At 41.1% G+C, this 25,606-nt stretch overlaps 2 protein-coding genes across 6 annotated transcripts in view; one reads left to right on the forward strand and one right to left on the reverse strand.

Annotated features, from left to right (window-relative positions):
- Nucleotides 1–7,583: 7,583 nt before the first annotated feature.
- Nucleotides 7,584–20,785, reverse strand: GGPS1 (geranylgeranyl diphosphate synthase 1). Its single transcript, XM_040242707.1, has 4 exons — nucleotides 20,567–20,785; nucleotides 16,698–16,790; nucleotides 12,183–12,253; nucleotides 7,584–11,696 (listed from the first exon to the last, which is right to left on the reverse strand). Exons 2-4 carry the CDS (start codon nucleotides 16,765–16,767, stop codon nucleotides 10,935–10,937), a joined length of 903 nt encoding a protein of 300 aa, XP_040098641.1. The 5' UTR covers nucleotides 16,768–16,790; nucleotides 20,567–20,785; the 3' UTR covers nucleotides 7,584–10,934.
- Nucleotides 20,786–21,113: 328 nt separating this feature from the next.
- ARID4B (AT-rich interaction domain 4B) overlaps nucleotides 21,114–25,606 on the forward strand; it is a 137,655-nt gene continuing 133,162 nt past the window's right edge. For 3 of the 5 annotated variants that reach the window (XM_040242709.1, XM_040242711.1, XM_040242713.1), the window contains exons 1-2: nucleotides 21,114–21,573; nucleotides 22,389–22,443. In XM_040242709.1, coding sequence (XP_040098643.1) covers nucleotides 22,438–22,443 — 6 coding nt within the window. In that variant the 5' untranslated portion in view covers nucleotides 21,114–21,573; nucleotides 22,389–22,437. The remainder of the gene's footprint in view (nucleotides 21,574–22,388; nucleotides 22,444–25,606) is intronic. The other 2 variants (XM_040242710.1, XM_040242712.1) reach the window with 1 other exon arrangement.

The following is a 25,606-nucleotide window of genomic DNA, read 5'->3' on the forward strand; positions in this document are numbered from 1 at the left end:
TGATGCCATCCAACCATCTTATCCTCTGTTGCCCTCTTCTCCTTCTGCCTTCAATCTTTCCCAGCATCAGGGTCTTTTCCAATAAATCAACTGTTCACATCAGGTGGCCAAAGCACTGGAGCTTCAGCTTCACCATCAGTCCTTCTAAAGAGTAGGCAGGGTTGATTTCCTTCAAGATTGACTGGTTTGGTCTCCCTGCTTTCCAAGGGACTCTCAAAAGTCTTCTCCAGAACCACAGTTCAGCACTCTGGCTTCTTTCTTGTCCAGCTCGCACATCCGCATATGACTACTGGAAAGACCACAGCCCTGACTATATGGACCTTTGATGGCAAAGTGATGTCTTTGCTTTTTAGCACACTGTCTAGGTTTGTTATAGCTTTCCTACCAAAAAGCAATCATCTTCTAATCTCATGGCTGCAGTCACCATTGACAGTGATTTTGGAGCCCAAGAAGAGGAACTCTGTCACTGCTTCCAACTTTTCTCCTTCTATTTGCCATGAAGAGATGGGACCGGATGACATGATGTTAGTTTTTTTAATATTGAGTTTCAAACCAGTTTTTTCACTCTTCTCCTTCACCCTCATCAAGAGGCTCTTTAGTTCCTCTTCACTTTTTGCCATTAGAGTGGTGTCATCCGCATATCTGAGATTGTTGATATTTCTCTCAGCAATCTTGATTCAAGCTTGTAATTCATCCAGCCCGGCCTTTCACATGATGTGCTCTGTGTATAAATAAACAGGGAAACAATAAACAGCCTTGTTACACTCCTTTCTCAATCCTGAACCAGTCAGTTGTTTCATACAGGGTTCTAACTCTCGCTTCTTGACTCGCATACAGGTTTCTTGGGAGACAGTTCGGACGGTCTGGTATTCCCATAAGAGTTATCCACAGTTTGTTATGATCCACAGTCAAAGGCTCTGGTGCAGTCAATGAAACAGAAGTAGATATTTTTTCTGGAATTCCCTTGCTTTCTCTATGATCCAGAAAATGTTGGCCATTTGATCTCTGGTTCCTCTGCCTTTTCTAAACTCAGCTTGAACATCTGAAAGTTGTTGGTTCATATAGTGCTGAAGCATAACTTGGAGGATTTTGAGCATAACTTTACTAGCATGGGAGATGAGCGCAACTGTGCAGAGGTTTGAAGATTCTTTTGTACTGCTCTTCTTGGGAATTGGAATGAGGATTGACCTCTTCCAGTCCTGTGGAACAATGTACCATATGACTCAGCTGAGAGTTTAACTTTCTTAGTTGGCTTGGGTTGCTGTAATAAAATACACAGATTGAGTGGATTTTACAACAGATATTTTTTTTTCTCATAGCATTTTTTCCCCCCCTCTGGACTATGAAATTCCAGAAAAACATCTACTTCTGTTTCATTGACTATGCTAAAGCCTTTCACTGTGTGGATCATAACAAACTGTGGATAACTCTGAGAGAGATGGGAATGCCAGGGGCCTGGTTTCTGGTGAGGGCTCTCTTCCCGGTTTGTGGTGGCTGCCTTCTTTCTGTGTCCTCACATGGTGTAAAGATAGAACAGGGCTCTCTTGAGTCTCTTCTTGTAAGAAAACTAATTCTATTGGATCAGGTCCCCACCCTTATGACCTCATTTAGCCTTAATTACTTACATGAAGATCCTGTCTCCAAATATAGAAATACTGAAGGTTGAGGCTTAAACATATAAATCTGAGGGGGACACAAACTTTCAGTCCATAATATTACCCAAGAGAAATGAAAATATATATCAACAGAAAAACTTGTACACAAATGTTCGTAGCAGCATTATTTATAAAAACCAAAAAGTAAAAATAACTCAAAGGTCCACCAACTGATGAACAGATAAAACAAAATATGGTATTTTCATACAATAAGCTAATTCAGACTTAAAAATGATTGAGGTTGTGATATAGTATGTATGAATCTTGAAAACATTATGCTAAGTGAAAGAAGCCAGTCAACAAAGGCGATATAGTGTATGATTCCATTTATATGAAACATTCAGAACAGGCAACTCTATAGACACAGAAAGTAGATTAGTGGCTGCCTAGTGTGGACATTGGGGCTTCCCTGGTGGCTCAGACAGTACGAATCTGCCTACAGTGTGGGAGACCTGGGTTCAGTCCCTAGGTTGGGAAGATCTGGAGGAGGGCATGCAACCCACTCCAGTATTGTTGCCTGGAGAATCCCTATGGACAAAGGAGGCTGGCAGGCTGGAGTCCATGGGGTCGCAGAGCGATGGACACTACTGAACGACGAAGCACAGCACAGAGTGGGCGTTAGGGACGGAGACAGGGAGATGGGGAGTGAATGCTAATTGTGATGGAGGTTTCTTTTAGGGGAAGCAAAAATGTTATAAAATTAGATTGTGGTGATGGTTGCTTAACCTCATGAATATACTAAAACCCACTGAATTGCATACTTTAAAAAATCTGTGATGTGTGAATCAATACAGCTGTTTCCAAAAAACAGGAGCAGCAGTGCCCAGGGGCCAGTGCTGACCCCCTTCTTTTCCTTATTCACACACTATCCCTAGGTGGTGAGCTTATTCAATCTTATGACTTCATGTCAATGGCTCACAAATCCAGCTTCCAGCCTTTCTTGATCTCCTCTCTGAACCCTATCTAAGTATGTGCCTGCAGATACCTTCTTGACATCTCTCTAGGATATCTCATAGCCATCTCTAATTCCCCTCTAAAAGTTGTTTCTCCCCTGCCTTTCTAAATCTAATTTATGATATCACTATTTATTTAATATCTTAAAAAAATCTAGCAGTCATCCTTGATTCCTCTTTTTATTAACTCTATTTTGCATGCACCAGTGATTCCTATCAGCTCCACTTTCAAAACAGTCCCCTCTTTCAAAACAGCTGACCCTCTTCATACTGTGTCCGGTGCTATCATCCTTATTTCAGCTAACATCAGCTCTCGTGGGATATTCTAACACACTCATCATAGGTCTCTTCACCTCTTCTCCTTCCCCTCTATAAACCCATCCACTACTCAGATGCCAGAACAATCTTTTATAAAGGTAAATTAAATCCAGTTACTCCCTTTCTTGAAACCTTCCACTGGCTTCCCAACTGTACTTAGATTAAAGCCCCAAATCCTTACTCAAGTGCTTTCCTACCTTAAGATCTTTGGATTTCTTTTGTTTCGATTGCTCTTCACCAGGATTGTGGTATAGGTTTTTTTTTTTTTTTTAATCACTCAGAGCTTAACTTACATCTGCTTCCTCAGAGAGGTCATCCTTGAACACTTAATGTTAAGTAGCCACCCTTGAAAAATTATCTGCTTAGAACTTTCTGATATTTCTTGCTTATTGCTTTTATGACTTTAAAAATGTTCAATATTTGAATATGTAATACAGTCCCAAGCTTCAAAAGTCAAAAGCAGTCAGTAGGTGTACAGTGAAAAGTCACTCTTGCTATTCTTTCAGTCTCTGCCCCTCAGTTCCTACCCTATCTATGCAAATACTTTTCTTTTATTCCATTCTTTTTCACACAATTGGTAACTTACTATAGTCTCTTAACAAACTTGTTTTCTTTTCCTATACCTTGGAAAGTTTAGTTGCTCAGACATGTCCAATTCTTTGTGACCCCATGGACTGTAGCTCACCAGGCTCCTCTGCCCTTGGGATTCTCCAGCTAAGAATACTGGAGTGGGTTGCCGTTTCCTTCTCCAGGGATCTTCCTGACTCAGGGATGGAATCCAGGTCTCCTGCATTGCAGGCAGATTCTTTACCATTGGAGCCACCAGGGAAACCCCCATAAGCTGGAGATCCGTCTAATTTAAGAACAAAGGGGATATATTGGGAGGATACTGGATAGCTCACACTGTAACAGGAGGGTTGGAGCACCAGGTTCAGCTTTAGGACAAAGAACCAAGATAGAACTGGAACAAGATAGAACCAAGAACTGGAACAAGACAGAACAAGAACTGGAAAAGAACCAAAACAGCAGGTGCTATTTAGTTGCTTGGTCAGATTCCTAGCAGGTGAATGAACTTCAGCAGTTTTCTCCACTCAAGAATGGAGACAGAATCCAGCTGGTTAAGATTAGGTCATGTTCAATTCAGTTCAGTCACTCAGTCATGTCTGACTCTTTGCGACCCCATGGACTGCAGCATGCCAGGCTTCCCTGTCCATCACCAACTCCTGGAGCTTGCTCAAACTCATGTCCATCAAGTTGGTGATGCCATCCAACCATCTCATCCTCTGTTGTCCCCTTCTCCTGCCTTCAATCTTTCCTAGCATCAGGGTCTTTTCCAATGAGTCATTTCTTCAAATTAGGTGGCCAAAGTATTGGGAGTTTTGGCTTCAGCATCAGTCCGTCCAATGAATACTAAGGACTGATTTCCTTTATGAGTGACTGGTTCGATCTCAATCAAATGGTCATGTATCACCTTTCAACTATAGCCAGGCAGTGGGCAGAAGGAGACAGCAACCTCCTAGGATCCTTTGGCTTCCATATTCAAAGGCAGGGTACCTTGGCTGTTTACATAATTCACCAAAAGGAAACAGGAATATGATCAGGTAGAATTAGGATAGGAGAATGGCTAATTAACAACAAAGGTGTCCCTGGTAGGAGCTTATGATTTTACACACATAACAGTATAACATGCTTCCCTGGTGACTCAGTGGTCCTAAGTCTAATCCTGCCCACAATACAGGATATGGGTCCAGTCCCTGGGTTGGGAAGATCACCTGGAGGAGAAAATGGCAACCCACTCCAGTATTCTGGCCAGGGCAATACCAAGGACAGAGAAGCCTGGCAGGCTAGAGTCCGTGGGGTCACAACGAGTCAGACATGTTTGAGCACAAAAGAGTGTTAACAGAAATAACCTAGGTTGAAAGCAGAGGCCCAGGATAATTTTCCTTTAAAGAAGATGGTACAGTATTCAAGTTGGAGAAACACTTGTTACATATCTCTTTTAAAGAAATGTTTTCCTGCTTCCCCACAGAGAAGTCAGCACCTCACTTACTATAGGAGAGCAATGGGTCTGCTGAGAGTAACAAAAAGACTTTATTGAGTCAATCATACACCATTTAGTGGCTATTTATTAACTTAATGACCATGTTTAAGCTTTGCTTTGGAGGATCTCTACCAAGTACTTGGGTAAGGCCATCCTCTGACTCATTTTTTATCTGAGTGGTGGGAGTGGCTTGTTTCATCTATTTGCATTGTTAATTAGTATAAAGACATTTTGATTTGGAACAAAAATATTGTTACGCTTTAGAGATACAGCAGATTTAATGGGTGGCAGGGGGACATTTCAGAAACAAGTATATGAGTACAAGCATGAAGGTGGGAATGTGTTTAATAGGCAAGAATGAACAGTCAGCTTAACTGAAGGGATGGTGGGAGATAAGATGAGAAACAGAATATTGGGAGCTTTGACTCTGAAACTAAAGTGTTTATCCTATAAGGAAATGACTAATGAAGAGAGGCACAAAATGAAACCAAATTAAGATTACTTTGGCAGTTGTGTGCAACATGGACTGAAAGGGGATTCCAGTAAAACAAGCTGGTAACATTAATTATCCGTATATGCTATAATACTCCAAGGCAAGAGGAAATTATTGATCTTTTGTTTGTTGCAGCATTCACTAGCTGATATTCGTCATGTAACACAGTAAACTTCTCAATCCTCCCGACGACGTCCTCATTAAATTGATAATCATAGGTGACTTGTGGCCTCAATAAATTGAGAATTTCTCCTCAATAACGGTCTTTATGGTGCTGAATCCTTAGTTCCTTCTGAACTATCAGCAATTAAATTCAAAATTTTTCTAAGCCTTGTAAGAGTGTCTAAAATTGTGCATTTTATATCTTTAGTGCTAAGTCATGTACTGAATGCTATTTTCTTTATTCATCTCTAATTCAGAGCTTTGTAAGCTTAAATGGCCAAGTTTCAAGATGCAATAAATTGAACAAACTTTAGAAAACTATACTTTCAGGACTTCCTTGTTGGTTCAGTGGTTGAGACTCCATGCTCCTACTTCAGGGGAGCACGGGTTCTATCCCTGGTAGGCGAACTAAGATCTCACATGTTGCATAGTGCAGCCAAAAAAGAAAAGAAAAAAATTACACTTCCATGTCTGTTATCAAATCACAAATGCATGTTCATAAAATGTATTAGAAAATCTGTTAGTTTGTCTCTTGGAATAGCTAGTTTGCCTTGTTTCAATAATCTTCTGCTTCCTTTCAGGTTCTTTTGGTTTTGTCTAATTCTTTGTGGTTAACTGACTTAATCTGTCAACTTCAATAAATCATTTATTTCTTGTAAAATATGGACAGCTGTTAGAATTTACTAAAGCTAAATCTCTTTACATTTTTTACTTTTCAAATATTTAACTATTCTAATTTTACACTTCATCCTATGTGACTTCACAAGTTTTGTTGAGATTTATAAATTATTTTGGCAGCTTACCATTAGTACTGCTTTGTCCATTGAGATCTAAATATCTTCCAATATTCATTATACCAATTTTCCAATCTTCAGATATATTCTTCTTTGTGTACAGTAACAAATATAGAGCAAAGGTAGCAAACTGGTTATTCTCCTAAAGCACAGAGTGCTTTATATGTGCATGCCATGGCAGGCAGTGCTGCAAATGCTTCCCAGGTATCTCTATGACAAGATGCCCATTAAACATTCTACACAATTAACTTTAACTAATGGGCTAATATCAAAATTTCTATTTCTATTGAAAATTCTAATGGGCTAAATCTTTGCTTATTACACTATTACAATATTTACCAAGAGTATTGTAAAATTCTGCCATGCAACTGTAAGGTCCAATATACTCAATCACATAAAACCTGAGGTTGCATTATTCTAAGACTTAATCAAATAATAAATCTGCAGTTAGCCAACTGGAGGTGGTGGGAGGTTAGGGAGCCAAATGCCAATTGTATTATGTCTGAGTTCATATTATTGGGTTCATCATCAGGAGTTCTTTTCTGTATTCCAACCAACAGATACCAGCATGGCAATAAAGGTTGTTGTAAGTGCCATAGTGAAAATGAAAAGGAAGTGAAAATGTAAAGAGATAGAGAAGAGACATCTCAAAGGACAAGTCTTGGGAGGACTGGATGGGAGGCAAGGTTAAGTAATAAGTCAAAGACATACTACTGGGTCACTTTAAGAATGGCAGTGGTGGACTTGCCTGGCGATTCAGTGGTTAGGATTCCGCACTTACTCTGCAGGTGGCCTAAGTTCAATTCTTGGTGGGGGAACTCAGGCCAAAAAAGCGGGGGCCGGGTGGAGGGTGAGGATATTTAAAAAAAAATGCCAATGGTGACAGAAGAGACAGAGGTAGAAGCAGTTTCATTCCGTCATTTTGGTTGGTAAAGGGATAGGAATAGAGGTCTAAGTTGATTTTAAATATGTTGATTTCAAGCTAACGGAAAACTCAGATGAATAGGTAGTTTAAAAATATAGGACTTGAATATAAGGTCAGGGTTCTGACACAATGGTAAGTATGGAAAAAACTTCAAGTAAACAGTCTAGAAATGCTTTCAGAAGGAAAAACATTCAATAAGAATCATTAGAGGAAGAATTAGAGGTAGAAGAACCACATTAACATAAAAGGTAACATTTGAAGTTTATGGTATCTTTTCACATACATTATATTTAATGGAACCCTTGAGAGGTGGGAGATTAGTTTCAAGTCAAGATTTATTCATTCATAAATATTTACTAAGTGCTACTGAGAATAGGAGTGTGCGTAAGCCACAGTCCTTGCCCTTAATGAGTTTCTAATCCAATGGGAGAAGCAGACATCTAAAGTAATTAAGGGCTCTGATTCCAATACTGTTTAGTAACTGGCTATTTACTTTCCAGTCTCCATTACAGGAAAATCACATGAGGCTAAGTGGTAGTATTTGTCACTCTTCTATCTCCAAAGCCTAACAAAAGATCTAACTCATAGTCACTCAAGAAATGTTCTAAATGAACTGAATGAAAAACAGGAGTATCTCAACAACGATGAGCATTATTTTCTGGCAGAGAACAAGATGTAGGGGAGAGTAAAATATTAGACAATATGGGTAAAGTTGGTTGGAGAGATCAGATTTTGGAAAGCCTTATATGCCAAGGAATTTATAGACGGCAGTATTGGGGATTCAGAGAATTTAATACATGGGAATGATACAATCAGATTTGTTTTGGAAAGACAGCTTTGGAGTGTACTGGATAGACTGGAGTGGGTAGAGGTTACAGTAAGGGAACTGTTTAGTACTTTAATACAATGGATCAGTGCTTTCTAAACTTAAACATATTTACGCGTGCATACAGAATGGGAAGCCAACAGAAGAGCAAAGTGCTTTGATCTGTATTCAAGGCCCTGGTTCTGTTCAATAAATGCTCGAAGAGAAAAACATAAAACAGGGGGTACCTAGTAGAAACTTCACAAATGGACATTTTCTTCCCTCTTGGTATAATGTTTAGAAAAGAGCCAATGGATAAATCTTGAGGATATAAGGCAGGGAATGAAACAGGCCCTCAAGAGACAGAAGAGGAGGGAATGAAGAACAGGAGAGCTTGTTTGGCTGAGGGCAGGAGGACAAACTTTTCTTGAGATGAAGGCAGACTATTTGAAGACAGACCTAAAGTAGTACAGCGGAAGAAAGGCAAGAAGAGTTTACATTTAAACGGGAGAAGAATGCAGAAGCTGGGGTGCTAGATTGGGATTTTAAGTCTTCATCAGGATTAGATGGAAAATAAAAGGGCTCTTGAGGCTTTAATACATTAACTTGCAATGGCGGCAATAGCAGTTTTGAAAACATCCCCCTAGTAGCACTAGGCAACATGGGAAGGGCAAAGCATGTGAACCTTGGATTCATCCTGGGAACTGGCAGGATAGTAGGGCCTAAAGAAAGGAGGAAGGTGATTGAAGAAAGCTCTTGAAAGGGTCCCTGAAGAGAATGACTACCAAGTATAGGTTAGGAAGAGAAGAAGTCAACTCAGGAAGCTGACAGTGAGAACTGATGCATTTAAAACCTTGCTGAGGTCAGAAAGTCATTTCTGTCAACATAACTAGCCTTCATTCTTTTGATTTTGCCAACAAATAAAATCAATTTCCTTTTCTTCTGTGTTAACCACCATGACTACAGTTCAAGTGAAAAAGATTTTTGATTATTTAATACACAACTCTTTGCCAAGCATTTCTGTCACTGAAAAGCAAGATAAAAATGACAAAAGAATTATTAGTTGTACCAGGCCTAAATTAATTTGATTAGGTAAGGAATAACTTACTTAAGCAGTCTTTATACTCACAGGTAATTTGTCAATATAGTTAGCATTAGATCTTTCTGAGTAATCCAGTTTAAGTTATAGGTTCATAAAAATAAAGTTCGAACATCTGTAGGGTAGCACAAATATCTGATTTTCAGAAGAGGCTTCCTTGGATCAATTAAAATGGAAGATTCAAATTTTAAGTTAGTAAAGGCAATACCCAACTTTTTCAAAAAACACTTAGGTTGAGTGCTTTGGTGAGAATCTCTCACAAAAGTATATGGTAATTCGACCTGACATAACATATTGCACTGAGAAATACAAACTTTGGGATGTCAGTGACACCTCTTACTACAGAAAATAAGAGTCTCTTTATCTTCATGACTCTTGGGCCGAAAGATTGCTCCAGGAGCTTAGGGTTTAAAATGAAACAAAGGGATAGTCATGGTTAAGGCACTATAAAGCTAATTGTGCCTGAGTCTAGCTTTTGGATACTTTGGCTCTCAGGTTAACTCTTTTCTTTCCTTTAATCAGAGATTAAAGATGCCTACTTCCTTTTTCCATTCAAGCAACTGATTGCCTTTACGGTGGGCGGGGGTAGGGGGTGGTGGTGGTGGTAGGGTGGTTAGTGATGTGTGTGGGAAGGAAAAGGTTAGTTGCCCCAGCTTTTGACTTGCAGTGAGCCAATCATTCTTTTATGGTTTTTACTACTAAGAAAGGTTTAAAGACTCCTTCCTAAAATACTTTTTGCATATACCTTTTCTTTTTTCCCAAATGGAAAGATACCACTATAACCAGACACTAGTTTTGAGGTGGAAGTTACATTAGGGCTTCCCTGCTGGCTCAGTGGGAAAGAACCTGCTTGCAACGCAGGAAATGCAGGAGACTCAGGTTTGATCCCTGGGTCAGGAAGATCCCTTGAAGAGGAAATGGCAAGCCACTCCAGTATTCTTGCCTGGAAAATTCCATGGGCAGAGAAGCCTGGCAGGCTACAACACAGAGTTGTAGAGTCAAGACACGACAGAGCACTGAGCACGTGAGGGTAGCAAGTTACATTAAGAGGAAAAAAGTATCTGGGCTAGTGTGTAAACTTCATCCAGTGAAGATTCCTTGGTTAAAACAGCAGAATTTGCTGGATAGGGAGGAAGGAAAAAACGAGTTGAAACAAAGGGCCAGAATGCTTACTTTCATGGTCAGCTTCTTCATGGAAGTAAGGGAATTTCCAGGGAGGAGAATGAGTTATTCTAAGCAACAACATTTAGGAAGAAAGAAGAGTTCCTCTGATCTTTGGGCCAGTGAGCTATAGAAACTGGTCCCAAGTAGTTGATGGCACAGAAATGGGGTAGATGAATTGTGAACTGCCCATGTAGTACAGTTAGGAAGTATGTGGATAAAAGTTCCTGGAAGCTGAAGTCTTCTTTTATTGACAGAATCCACAGAACATGTGAGGCAGAGTTGGCCACAAGGTCCCAACATAGCACATTCTGACATTCAAATTAGACTTATTTAAACGTGGCTCCTTTTGATTCCTACAGCTTTGTACTATGATGATTATCTGTACACAGGAATTCTAAATGGAAACAACCTTACTCACATCATCACTCAATATTTGGAGACTAACAGCTTGGTCCAATTTTTTTAAAAGGCCAAAAGACAAAAAAAGTCAACCAAGTATCAGGCCTAGTCGAGAATGGCTTAACATTATTCATTCTCTTCTTTGAACATTTTACTTAAGTGTCTTATTAGAGCTACTAGCTCAGGGTTTCCACCACGAGCATCAATTTGTTTATAGGCTTTAGATTCAAGCTCTTTAAGAGTATTCCGAGTGTATTCAAAGGAACCTACATTCTCAAGGTAATGTACACAGTATTTTTTAATATCTATGTTTTCGGTTCTCTGGCGCAAGATATTCTGCACCTGGGTGCTTTCCGGCCTCGACCAGATAGCATGAATAGTAGGGAATGAGAACTTTCCCTCTGTTAGATCTTCACAAAAGCTTTTGTTTTCACTGTATTCTTTGGAGTGTAGATTAGCGTAATCATCCCTAATTTGGAAAAAGAGCCCAAGTGTATCAAGTAGTGGTTTTAAATCTTCTTTGTAATCAGAGAACAACTGCATGAGACCTACTGCTAATCCAAACAGTCCACCTGTCTTTTGCAGCACCATTGCTTTATATTCTTCTTCTGTGGGACAAGTGTAATTATCCCTCCAGTAGATATCTAGGCCTTGTCCCTGATGGAGTTCTAAAAGCTGGCGGGTAAAGAGCTTTACTGCATCCGGGTGATTGAGGGTTAAGACTTTCTCTAGGCCAAGAAAATATACATAATTGGCAGAATTGATGACAGATGGAATTCCATAGATACTGTGTGCCACTGGAAAGCCACGTCGGAGTTTTGAGTTGTCTTCAATATCATCGATGAGTAAACTGGCATTATGCAACATTTCTGTCACTTCAATGATAATCTAGTAAAAAATAAAATTGAAAAATTTCATTTTATTTGAATTACTCAAAAAGCTTACCAATACTTATGATATAACAGATTATCAGTGTCAGATGTCTTAGTTTTTACAATTAATTACTACCTAGAGACATGAATAGAAATATGATCATTAAACTGAGTTAGAAATATGATCATTAAACTGAGTTAAGAGCTAGGAATATTTTTACACGATCTCTATTAATTTCTTGGGCTTAAAAATGAAGTTAGAGAACTTCCCTGGTGGTCCAGTGGTTAAGAATATTTCAATTCAGGATACGTGTGTTCAGCCCCTAGTAAGGGAAATAGGATCCCATAGGATGCGGGGCAACTAAGCCCGGGCCACAACAGAGCCCACATACTGCAACAAAGACGCTGTGTGCCACAACTAAGGCCTGATGCAGCCGTAAATAAACAGATATATACTAGAAAAACCCCCAAACAAAGAGTGAGGTTATGATTGCCTAAATACCTGTAGCTTGTCTTCCGGAACTTTTAGCCAATGATTAAACGCCTGTGAAAGTTTTGTTCTCACTTGTTTACCTGTATTTAAAGAATACAATTTGGCAATAAATTAATATTTTAATTATAAGAAACACATTCAGAAACAACTTCTAAAACTAATAAGACTTGATAAATCCAGCCCCAACAATTCATTACCTACTACAGAGCTTATCTTCTACTGCTGGGTCCCTACTGCCAAAACTCATATCCTAAAGACACATAACCTTTTAAAATTTAGGCAGGTGAAACAGATTTATAGTACTCCAGTGGCCCATCTGGAGAAGGCAATGGCAACCCACTCCAGTACTCCTGCCTGGAGAATCCCATGGACGGAAGAGCCTGGTAGGCTGCAGTCCATGGGGTCTCGAAGAGTCGGACATGACTGAGCAACTTCACTTTCACTTTTCACTTTCAATCATTGGAGAAGGAACTGGCGACCCACTCCATTGTTCTTGCCTAAGAGAATCCCAGGGACGGGGGAGCCTGGTGGGCTGCTGTCTATGGGGTCACAGAGTCGGACACGACAGAAGCGACTTAGCAGCAGCAGCAGCAGCAACAGTGGCCCCTCAGTGAACCCACTCCTTTCATCTTAACATATCAACAATTTTGGGATGGAATGGCTTTTAAGGAATTATGATCTAATTCATTCCTTTTTTGAAAAGGGAGACAGTCTAGTTAGTGGCAGTTAATTAGCCTATTTCAGAGACTGCAGGTATTTTATTTTTTTTAATTGAAATACAGTGGACTTAAAACGTGTTACCTTTCTATTATACTGCAAAATGATTCAGTTATACATATATACATTCTCTTTTTAACATTCTTTTCCATTATAATTTATCATAGGATACTGAATATAGTTTCCTGAGCTATATAGCAGGACCTTGTTGTTTATCCATTCCATACATATCTATAGGTATTTTTAAGTAAAGGTACTTTGCTACTGAATTACCTTATAAAATGACCTCTTAAAATTATCTACCTTTAAGATTTTAGAGACTGGACAGCTTTGTTTCTTTTCAAGCAAAAAGTAAGATTACTATCCCATGAAGTATTCCTTTTCAACATCCTGAATTTAATCAAAAATTAATTTATTTTGACTGGGGCTATTAGTTTTTCAATATTATCTTTTTCTTACACAGAAAGCTCAAGAGAAGTATTTGGTTAATAGTCACCTCTAGAAGCTGTTTTAGCCCAGATATAAAGAAATGGTAGCTAAAAACCACAATCAGTTCATTTAATAAAAATGTTCTACGAGCTTCCTGCTAAAGTGAATGCACAGTAGCATACTAATTTCAGATTAGGCTTCAGAGAAATAGTTACATAAAAAGTTTCAGTAAACAAAAATAGTATTTTCTGAGTCTTATCTGTTTTTCTCTGCACCGATCATCCAAACAAGTGAATACATACACCCTCATCACATACCCAAATGGAAAAAAGTTTCACTTTCTGTGAGAAGTCTAAAAGGGAAGGCTCTCTTAGGGTTCTGGAAGTAGTGTCCTCTATTAACCCTTAAGGTGAACATGGTCTCAGTAGCAATTATACCCTTAACATCTGATGTATTTTCCAGTTTGACAAAGGTCAATCTGGGCTACAATGAGAATGCACAACTGTGGAAAGTAACTTCATCACTTAAAAACCAAGCTTCATTTTCACTAGAAAATGAAGAACAGAGAAGCAATGTACAGTCACATTTCTGCTTTCATTTCAGGATGTATTTGGAAAACAGTCAAATGAATGGCTTAATATTCACATACTCAGGTTTTAATATTACAATAATGACTGTTTCCTCTTTAAGACCTTAAGATTACCGACTCCCTTTCTGCATGCTTACTTCTTCCTCGGCTTCCAACCGCAAAGGCCTGGGGACCTACCCTTCTGCATAGGTAAATAAACAAACATAAATACAAGTCATTCTATTAATACTTCACTAATTTCAGAACACCCTAATGTCAAAAATTATTATTATAGCCTTTTATTGTAAGAGTAGCTTTACAGTAAGTGGTCTCGCCCACCTTTAAGTCACTTCAGTAACTCTGAAGCTCTCTATGAAAAATATGCATAACAGTTTCCTGCTTCTTTAGGAAAATCTTTTGAGATTATAGTCTACCATGAATGCAAGAATATATTTGATTAAAAAACAAAAAGACAGGATACCTAATGAGTTTTAAATACGTTATCTAAAGGCCTAAAACATTACTTCCGAATAATGAGAATTAAAACAAAGCTACTGGAGTAGTTCATTAGGTAGGTAAGCATTATTATTAAAATGTAATTACAGGCAGTTCTAGCTTTGTATAGTAATGGAGTGGGAGACACTGGGAGATGCTAGCTAAGACTCCTATCATCACTGTTAACTGGCATATTTTACAGTAGCCCAGTTCCAACCAGTGTTTGCCAGCTCGTAATAAAATAAGCCCAGCAACAGGCGAGGAGAGTTCAGAAGAAACAGTGAGACCTTTCTCAATTTGAGACCCTAAAATAAGTGAAGCTACTGGCAGCTGAATAAATTCACCCAAAAGCAGTCTCTTAGCTTTTTCTTGAACAGTTGGCAAAGTTCCCTTGCATTCTCCATTTGTTTCTCCTCCATGCTTCTGAAGCATTGATGGTAGCAAGTGTGTCTCCATTATGGTCTGCTAGAGTAGAAATATCACTAATCATGATGGTTTCCAAGGTGGAGGTAGAGCTACCACTCTCTGGCTTTGGACCACACTTACCCTCCCCCAGCTCATAAAGAATAGAAATGCCCTAATTCCCACCGAGGTATGCTCATCAAGAGAAGTGTGCAGTTTATTCATTTTAAAATGTTTCTTTACTTTTGGCTGTGCTGGGTCTTGGCTGCTGCGTGAGCTTTCCTCCAGTTGTGCTGAGTGGGGGCTACTCTCTAGTTGTGGTGTGCAGGCTTCTCGTTGTGTTGACTGCTCCTGCTGCTGAGCGTGGGCTCTAGGGCACGACGGCTTCCGGAGCTGCAGTTACAGTGCTCCGGAGCACAGGCTCAATAGTTCCGGCACATAGGCTTAGTTGCTCTGCGGCACTCAGTTATCTTCCCAGATCAGGGATCGAACCCACATCTCCTGCACTGGCGAGTGGATTCTCTACCACTGAGCCACTAGGGAAGCCCACATGTGCACTCTGGAACCGAAATAAAAAGTTTTAATTGTGACTGAGTTGAGATCATCACTACACTATAATCGAGACACACTATGACCTAAATAGGTCTTCCTATGGTTGTCAACTCATCATCTTATTTTTTTTTTGGTCACACTGCACGGCTTGTGGGATGTCAGGGATTAAACCCGGGTCCTTGGCAGTGAAAGTGCAGAGTCCTAATGACAGGATTGCCAGGGAATTCCCAACTTTTCACCTGAGTAACTAGTTTGAATTTTTCTTATGAGAAGCCACATTTATCAAATGCATGACTTTTTACTTGCTACTATCACGTCTCAGAAACGCTAAGGAAAATAAATTAGCAAAATAAAACAAGCACATACGTATGATTAAGCCATGTCCAAGTGACTCATCTTTGTAGAGGAATAATTTAGGTTATGCTTCCAAGTAATGTGCTTTGAATGTATTGCTATTCGTCTCTTACAGGAAGTAGTAGTGTTAAAAAATGCTGTCTGGGGTTTCCCTGGTGGTCTGTGGCCAAGGATTCATCTTGCAATGCAGGGAATAATTGGTTCGATCCTTGGTCGGGAAAGATTCCACATGCCGTGGAGCAATTAAACTCATGGGCCACAACTACTGAGCCTGTGCATCTAGAGTCCACGCTCTGCAACGAGAAGCCCCTGCAGAGAGAGGCCTGCACCTCACTGAAGAGCAGCCCCTGCTTGCCACAACCAGAGAAAGCCCACATGCTGCAACGAGGACCCACCACAGCCAAAAACATAAAAAGTTAAGTGTAGCTTTTTGTTGTCACACAAATTGGCATAAAACCCCCTAATATCAAAACAGTAGGGAATAAAAATGTGTCGCATGCATAAAGGATAAAATTTCTAATGAGATACTCAAATGTTTTAAGTATTTTTATTTTTAGTTATAAAATTGGGTATTTTTTAAGAGGTGCCTTAAAAACGTCCCTTTTAAGAAAAAAAAATTGTAAAAGTTTATAATTATTTTTCTTATATGTATCTCCTTATAGAAAGTCTCAAGAGCTGGCAATTCTAACCTTTTCTGTACGCTAATATTTGAATGACCACTGCTGCTAAGTTGCTTCAGTCGTGTCCGACTCTGTGCTACCCCAGAGACTGCAGCCCGCCAGGCTTCCCCGTCCCTGGGATTCTCCAGGCAAGAATACTGGAGTGGGTTGCCATTTCCTTCTCCAATGCATGAAAGTGAAAAGTGAAAATGAAGTCGCTCAGTCGTGTCCGACTCCTAGCGACCCCATGGACTGCAGCCCACCAGGCTTCTCCATCCATGAGATTTTCCAGGCAAGAATACTGGAGTGGGGAAAATGACCCTGTATGTATTATGACTAAACTATTACCTGGTAACTGAAGTAAGTACTTGTAAGGTTCTAGAAGAATTCTTTGGACAGTTTCTTGAGTCTTCTCCATTGTTTTTAAATTTCAAAGCTGATCTGTAAAAAAGGAGAAACATAAACATGATGTAATTGAGTATCAAAGTGGAAAGGAGTTTGTATTTCGAGACGTTTTAGTAAAAGTAAACGTTCAGTTTGGTTTTAAGTGAAAATTCTACACCTATGAGGCCTTACAAATCCACAGAATTAGATACTTCTGTATTTCATTGATCATATAAATTAGAAAACATACTTTTTTTTCTAAGAGCATTAAAATGAGTATGTTTTATAATGTGACCCTTAAACAACACTGGAGTTTGGGGCACCAACACCCTCCCCCTGCAGTTGAAAATCTTGAGTACTATCAATACTTCACAGTTGAACCTCAGTATCCCTGGTTCTACAGACACAGATTTAAGTCTAACCACAGATCATGTAACACTGTAGTATATATTATAAAAAGAAATATGAATATAGGTGGAACCTGAGCAGTTCAAACTCACATTCTTCAAGGGTCAAATGTATATTTAAAACATAAGGAGAATACAAGGAGAAAATTCTTTGATGCATTTTCTTCACAATCCATTTTAGACACTCTGATTAAGACATGCACTCACGAGTGCAATTATAAAAGAAGCTTTTTAAAAAGTAGTTAATTTACTAAGTTTTGGCTGCGTTGGGTCTCTGTTGCTGCACGTGGACTTTCTCTAGCTGTGGTAAGTGGGGCATCCTCATCCTCGTGGTACATGGGCTTCTCACTGTGGTGGCTTCTCTTGTTGTGGAGCACAGGCTCCAGGGCATGTGGGTTTAGTTGTGGCACATGGGCTTAGTTGCCCTCTGGCATGTGTGATCTTCTTGGACCAGGGGTCGAATCAGTGTCCCCTGCACTGGTGGGCAGATTCTTATCCACGTACCACCAGGGAAGTCCCTTGAGTGCAATTATATTATTGAAAATATTCCCCTGAGGTGACTTATTATTCTGAATTTTACATTTACTTCAATATTTCCTAAAATTGCACTCACAATTTTACTAGAATCCTCCTTTACTGTTCAATCTCCACTATCTCTTTGTAAATATCTATTGCTACTTTTGTCCTCTTATTAAGGAATTTTCATTTCTGTTTTTGTTTTTTTCTGTTTCTTTTGTTTGGTGGTGGGGTGGGGGTGGTTGCGGGGAAGTCTTCATTCCCAATTTGGACATTTTAGAAGGTTTCTCACCTTTGTCTACTTTTGTTTTTTGAGACAATGATTTGGTCCCAAGGATCATGCTAAAGGATTGAAAGGTGTGTTTTCTGTAGTCTACTCTTGAATATCTAGGTGACAGGATCATAAAAATCTGCACTTCCCAAAGGAAATCCTTTTAGCGATATGAATCCAAAGAGAAAACTTCCATACAGAAAACTGCTACATCTGCCTTGAACAATTAAGTATGTCCCAAGGTAAAAAAAAAGTTCAGAAAATACTTTGGAATAATCCAAATACCAGTTTGGTAACCTGATGTGTGCTCAGTCATGTCTGATTCTTTGTGACCCCACGGACTGTAGCCCACCAGGCTCCTCTGTCCACAGAATTTTCCAGGCAGGAATACTGGAGTGGTTTGCCATTTCTTTCTCCAGGGGATCTTGCCTACCCAGGGATTTTTTACCCCTGTGTCACCTGGAAGTAACCTAATAAACACCTATACTGAGGCGTAACAAAGATTACCTTATTCTTAAGAGATTAAAAAAGATGATATGCAGGAAGAATAATCACTTAGGTAAAAGATTACTGAACAGAATTAAAAGTAGAATTTAAAAAATGTACCATACATATACTATTTTATTTAAACCAATTAGTAGCCATCTCTTCTCAACTAGGTTGAGAACAAATATTCTGTTTATCTTTTTCACAGCCTCCAGAACACATAATTTAAAAATCAATATGGACTTCCCTAGTGGTCCAGTGGTTAAGAAACCATACTTCCAACGCAGGGGGTAGAGTTTGGATTTCTGGTTGGGGAACTAAAATCCCACATGCCATGCAGTGTGGCCAAAAGAAAAAAAAAACTTGTAAGACCAACTCTGAATAATTCTGTTTTGTCTCTGTCTAGATTAGTAGCAACTATACACTGCTGGATAGATATCAGAGCTAATCTGTTTCAATTCTGTGGGTTTTGTTTGATGTTTTTTTCAACTGAAAATATGAGTTATGAATTTTTAAAAAAACATCTTTTCCTTTGATCATTCAAGAAAGTTTAAGAATACTCACCTAACAAATAGGTCAATTAATGTTCCTTTCCCAAATACGTTTATATGAAGGTATTGTCAACAATGGGGAAACATAGAAGCCTCAATTTTTTTAGGTACTGACAATCAGCCTGTTTCTTGTCTTGTGTAGTTTAACTGTTGCTACATTTCAACCCTGTGGCAATACTTATTACAGTGGCAACACTCTGACTGACCTTTTTCTTTACCCAAAAGACTGCAATTTATCACACCTAGAAATTTTAGCTGTCACATAGGAGGCCTGAATATAAAGAGGCATTACTGTGTTACATGCACTCTACTGATTTTTAAAATATTTTATTGATGTACAGTTCATTACCATGTTGTGCCTAATTTACTTTCAGAGTGAACAACCACCACAGATTGCCTCTGTTCAGAGTCTGAAACTACTCATTTTCAAAACTGAGAAACTGCCTTAAATTTGTTCAAACAATATATTATGAATATTAATTAACACAAAGTCAAATTCTCTTCTCCATGGAGACAATAACCCCCAGGCTGGACTCCCTAGTACCTGCCCCTCTCTTCTAGTCCTCTACTCTTCACCCTGTGACCTTTTCTAAATTCAAATCTGGTCCTATCTTCCCCCTCTGATTGGGAACCCTTATAAACAGAACAAAACTCCCTAACAAAGGGTGTCAGGTTCGCACAGTCAAAACCCCCAGCCCTCCAGCCTCAGTTCTTCATATTTTAAAAAGCTGCCCGCTGGCGTAAGGCTTTCCAACATGATACCGTTTCTGTCTGGAATGCTCTTTCCTTAACTCCTGCTAAACCTTCTGCTCTCAGCTCGATCTTTACTTGCTCGGGAAAGCCTTCCCTCATCTCCCTAAGGCAAATTCCCTATTTCCAATTCTCTTATCACCGTGACACTCTCTTTCGTAGCAATCACACCTGTTGCCATTTCACAATGACGTGTGTGTCCATCCTGTCCGTCTCATGCTCGGATTCAGGAAGGCAGGGGCCACACCAGTTTTTTCACATGGTAGGCGCTCAAATATGTGAAATGAACGACGGAACCAATGGCAAGTGCCTTCCAACGCGTTAGAGGATAAACTCAAGGCACACTCCGGCATGGAAAAGTGATAATATCATACAAAGTGGGTTTCTGTTTTTTTTTTTTTTTTCTTTAAAGGGAAGGATCTGGTTTCAGTATTGCCAAATCGACATACAAATATTAAGGGCGGCTGCGGAGCGCAGAGCGCATCCGTCCAAACTCCAGGAGATGATGGATGGGTCTGAAGAAAATTGCCGGAGAGATACAGGGAGGGAATTTAAATAACTTCGAGTCAGATTTTTAAGACAGGCATGGCAGAAGCGCTTCAGACGTCGACTCCCCTAGCACAGGGCCGGTGAGGTGCCCGCTTCCTCTCCGCCCAGAGGGCCCCTTCCGCCCCGCTGGGTCCCTTGCGGCCCCTCCCCTTCTCCAGCCAGAGGATGGAAAATTCATACACAATCCGGTTCAGCATCCGGGTCCTCACCCTCCTTTCTTTCTTTCCTCTCAGCTCCGCCTCCCAGCCTCCCCCACCCACCTCCCCATCCGGGTTCCCCCCAGCCGCCACCACAGCCACTCACGGTTCGAGGATGATATCACAACTTTCACGCCGCGGGTCCGGGAGTAAGCTGTACCCAGTATCAGCTTCCCACCTTATAGTTCAGAGTAAGGGTCCTTCCGATGCCTACATGAATACTTCCCCCTATTTCACCACAGAACTCTCCGCCCTCCTCGGCCGCCGGCGACCCCGCATTACTCGGTGCAATAAAATGCGCCATCCCGGTCACACTGCGCAGGCGTCGTTGCCACCTCCCCTCTGCTTTGTTGCTCCGCCCCCTTTCGTTCCCCCCCGCCTGTCTCACGGAGGCGCGGGGCATTGCGGGTCTTGCAGTTCTCCGGGGGGAGGCTTCGCGCATTGGCCCGAAAGGCTGGACTACATTTCCCGGGGAGCTTTGAGGCGTAACTTTCTGTTTCCATAGAACTGGTGGGAAAATGGCGTCGTTGTTTGTATCGCGGGGACCAATAGGAACAGGGTATAGGCGGGTTCTAAAGAAGCCTAACCAATCCGAGGTCGTCTAAGAAGCCATCCGGGAAAGAGGTAGGGGAGGGGAAAAAAGTCTAGGGGAGGGGAGAAAGGAGGGAAGGGGGGGGACTTGGGGTGGGGGGGGGAAGCGATGTTTGCCCGTCAGTCGAGTCCGGAGTGAGGAGCTAGGGCGCCGGAGCGGAGGGAGACTCTTCAGCTTAAGCTTGCCGCTGCCACGGCCACCGCCTGGACTTTTGCTCGGAGGGAGTCGCAGAGGGTCTGTCGCCGCCGTCCTCTGGAGGGCAGCGCGATTGGGGGCCCAGACCTCCAGTCCGGGAGAGATTTTTCGTCGTCCCCCCTCCCCCCAGCGAGGGAGCCCGAGCGGCCGCCAAACAAAGGTACCAGTCGCCGCCGCGGGAGGAGGAGGAGCCGGAGCTTCAGCCTCAGCAACCGCTGGACCCGCCGCCCTTCTTCCCCCATCTCTCCCCCGGGCCTGCTGGTTTTGGGGGGGAGCAGGGGAGGGGACTCTGGACGTGCCAGGGTCGGAGCTCGCCTCCGAGGAAGGTAGGGACATTTTCTGAGGCTTTCGCGGTCTCGTAAGGGGGTCTTTAAGGGAGTCACTGGGCCCGGCCGAGGACCCGGGGAAGGTCGCTTTGGTGGTCTCCCCGGGCACGGAAATTCGGGGCCTCGGCCTCCGTGGAGCTCCCCCGCCCCCCGCAGTTGCCGAGTCCGAGTCGCCCCCCAGCCTGGCGGCCGCACACTCAGCGCTTTAGCCGTCCCTCGGCCGCGGTGGGGGGCCCGGGTCGGTGGGGGAGCTCTGCCGCCTCCTGGCCCCCTCGGCGCTCTCGCCGTCCCCTCGGATCCCGCTCCCACTTGTCGGGTGTCCATCTCGGAGCGGGACGTGGGCTGAGGCTCTGCGGCTGGTCGGTGCACCTCGCGGCCCGCCCGGCCCCGTCCGTCGCCCCTGCTGTGCTCCCCCAGGCCCGGCTTGCGCCCGCTTGGACTTGGGGTGCGCGGCCCTTTCGAGGGGGAGCTGCCGGAACGGCGCGGAGGCCCTCGGGCAGGAGGGCGGCCGGCCCCGCGCCGGCCCCCAGGCTTGTTGTGAGTTTCTTCTCTGACAGAAATGGCGTCATTGTCGGAGACGGGAAACTCCGTCGGGTCCCGACAATGGGGACGGGAAGCTGTCGAGCTGTGTAGGTGGCCGGGTTTGCGGGGATGGCGGGGCCAGAGGGGACCCTGGATCGGCGTTTGGTGGTTTCGGGGGCTGACGCCTCCTTGAGCTCCTTTTCGGCGTGCAGGCTTCGCTGGAGTCCCTCCGCCTCCGCCAGTGCAGAGGGGTGCCCGTGATGTTGACGGGGTGTCTTTTGTTTCTTTTCCAGGTGCAGGTGAATCTGGTATTTTCGGGGAGATCGCGGCCCCAGGATCATCATGAAGGTAAGATCTCCAGAAGACGAGCCTCGGGGGCTAGAGAATCTAGGAAGTGGGGGCTTGGATTGAGTTCGGGTAGGGGGCCCCTCCGAGTTTTGCTGAGGAAGGTGTGTGTGGTGGCTTGGTGCCCGAGCTCGTCCCCGGAGACGACGAGGGTCAGCTGGTGTGGATATCGGTGGGCTTTGCTGTGGAGTTGGAGCCGGTTATAGGATATCTCGCTGAGGATGATTTTTCCTTATAGAACCTCTTTTTGCGGGGAATGAGAGAAATAGCTGCGTGAATTTAAGTGTTTTAAAAGCAGGTCAAGTAATCTGATTCTAGAAACTGAACTGTATTGTGGTTCTATCGGTTACACTGCTGAAAGAACATGTCATTTATTGTGTGAACAGTATTGTGAATTTTTAACAGAAGACCTCCTTGCTTAGGAGAATTAAATATAATCTTAATTGAAAGATTTTTTGAAGAGAATGTTGGTGATCTTTTCATAATTCAAAGACAGCAGTTTGTTGTTCCTTGTATTTCCAGGGATATAGGATTATATGGTGTGTTTTCCTCTGCTGATCCATTAGGTCTATAAATTATCAGATGCTGTATTGTATTGTGATAAAACCGATTGCCAGATTCCTTTTAAATGTAAACATGTTAACTGAATGGAGGATATTGTCTAAAAAAGTATGGTTTGCTTAAATGGTTGAAGAAATTATAGTCATAAACTTAGTACAGGTTGTTTTTTCACTTTAAAGAATATGTGATTGAATGCTGCCATATTTTTTAACGCACTTTAGGATGAAAAGCCTTAGATATCTGAAATGTTTAGATTCAACTAGTGGAACTTAGAGACTAGCAGGTAGTTTTCATCCATTACAAACTCAGAAGAGCTTGAAAAGAGTAGAGGGTTTTCACAGGGATAGAAATGCAACAGTTAGTATGTTAAAATGTAAATTCCAGCTACTTTTGACAGTCCTTTGAATTACTTAAAAAAAATCTTTAATTCTCTTCAGAATCAGGACCACTTTTATAGTACTGCATCCAAATTAAGATTTGGAGTACTTGCTCATGGTAGAAAGTGAAAGCTGTGACTACTTAAATATTTATTAGCTATACAAAGTAGTTAAATTCAGTCTTTTTTTTTTTTTAGGTTGTTTTCTTTTTGAGTTTGAGGTGCTATAAACTGCTACATGAAACAGTTTAAATCTGATGAATTACTATTTCACCTTCATGTAAATAAAAAAAACAGTGATGTTTCAGAAATGAATCCCTTTTGTTAACCATGCTAAAAATGCTAGCTCCGTCACCTTCTGTCTGATCTGTGTGAAACAGTGACAAGTAAATTTTTTAGGAAAAAATATCTTCTTTGGCATTGGACAGCAATTTCTATAGAAAAGTGTTGGGTTGAATGATTTAAGTTTATAGGGTGAATAATACAGGAGTTAGTTTGGAATAAATGTTGTAATCTGTCAAAGTTTCCAGTGGAGTGCCTGGCACATCTAGGGTACTATGTTAATTTTTGGTTAAAGGAAATGTACTAAGTTGAAAGTCTTTTAGATTTTCTTTTTCTCTCTTCCTTTCATTTTCTTTTTTTTTTAAACCTTTTTAAAAAATGAAAGTACGTTGGAAACTTCAGCTTGAAAGTTTCATAGTATTAGGCAAATGCAATTTTTATTGTTATTTTAGAACTCATTTTAAAGATTCAGCATTTCTGTTATTACTGCCTTTAAACAAAAAGTTACTAGTAATGTTAAAAAGAAAGAATTGTTAAAATAATCTCCTAATTTTATACAAGAAGAACTTCTGTTTTTATCAGTACAGTAAGTCCTCTCTTTGGGAATCTACTAGTAATCATAAGTTCTAAAAACTTAGCTTATTTCTTTCAACTTAAAAAGTTGAGAGGCTGCCCATGGTTATTTGCTTTAACAGAATTGTAATTCAAAAAGTATGTAGTATTGATTATATTAGACTTTAGATTTTCTCTTTTGTGTGTTCCCAGTCTCTATATTGTAATAACTAAGCCATGGAAGGACTTAGGCCAATTGTCAGATCTACCAAAGAAATTCGTACTTTGTAGCAAGCTTTTAAGTTCCTATTATTTGTCTTCCTAGTCACAGTAAATTTTATTAAGTGACAGCGTATTGAGGTAACTGAAAAAGTGTGGAATACACTTTTTTGGTTGTTGCTTTAGAGTCCCAAGGCAAGGAAAAATATACATATCATTTTAAATGTTGTATGTTTTAGAAGCAATTTTCCTGTAGTACTGCCTTTAAGAATTTATTTAAATAAATAAAGCCCCTTTACCATATCTCGTGGTTCTGCCCGGTGTGTTTTTGAGAAATATGGCTATAACAGCGGTTTTGTGCTTTAACATAGATCATGACGTTGCCGTTATGTTGGGCGTACTTTTCATACTTGTGATAAACCTTTCAATGTCATTGATAGCACATTGTGAGGAAATGATAGATTATTGAAGTCTGTAAATAATTCTAAGACTTAATTATGTCAGTTACATTTTGTGCTTTTTTCTAAATTTCTTTTTTTTTGCTTTTATATCATGCATGTTATTAACATTTCTCATTACACTGCAGTAAATTTTCAAGTGGATGTGGAATAGAGTAGGCATTTCAGAATCTTTAGGGGATAAGTGATTCAGATGGTTGTGCTTAGGATCTGGGGAGATGGGCTTTTTCAGATGTACCATTCACTCCTCAGTAATCACTGTCTGAGACCACATAAAAATCATGGATTGATTGCACATGCCTATTGAAATATCCTTTGTTTGTGTGAGTGTTCTCAGTCCCTCTCCCCACGCCACCCTTCTCCTTTCCTCTCTCTCCCTCCCTCTCTCCCTTCTACCTTTCCTTCCTCTTTTTTTTTTCTTCCTTCCTCTCCTCACTTGTCCTTCTTTTCTCTCTCCCCATTTTATAAATCTTTCACTTAACAACAACCCTTTCCCTGTGTCCGGGAGTGTGACGGGAAGGTAAATGACATCAGTCCTGTTCTCAAGGAGCTCGTAATTTAGTTGAAGACACAGAAGAATAAAACAAATGGTACCTACTGAATTATACAAATGTTTTTTTGCTGTATAGTATTTGTGATGAGTGCAGTGGAAGGACAGAAGAGGACATCTAAAGCAGAGAGCCACGGAAAGTTCTCTGGTAGACTTGGCCTCTAAGCT

This window comes from Oryx dammah, unplaced genomic scaffold, assembly GCF_014754425.2.
Source record: "Oryx dammah isolate SB20612 unplaced genomic scaffold, SCBI_Odam_1.1 HiC_scaffold_6, whole genome shotgun sequence".
Taxonomy (NCBI): Eukaryota; Metazoa; Chordata; class Mammalia; order Artiodactyla; family Bovidae; genus Oryx; species Oryx dammah.

Coding starts and splice junctions, on each gene's coding strand:
- GGPS1 (XM_040242707.1), bottom strand. CDS start 16,767: ATGGAGAAGACTCAAGAAACTGTCCAAAGAATTCTTCTAGAACCTTAC. Junction 12,254..16,697: donor GTACTTACTTCAGTTACCAG/GTAATAGTTTAG, acceptor CTTTAAATACAG/GTAAACAAGTGAGAACAAAA. Junction 11,697..12,182: donor TTCCGGAAGACAAGCTACAG/GTATTTAGGCAA, acceptor ATTTTTTACTAG/ATTATCATTGAAGTGACAGA.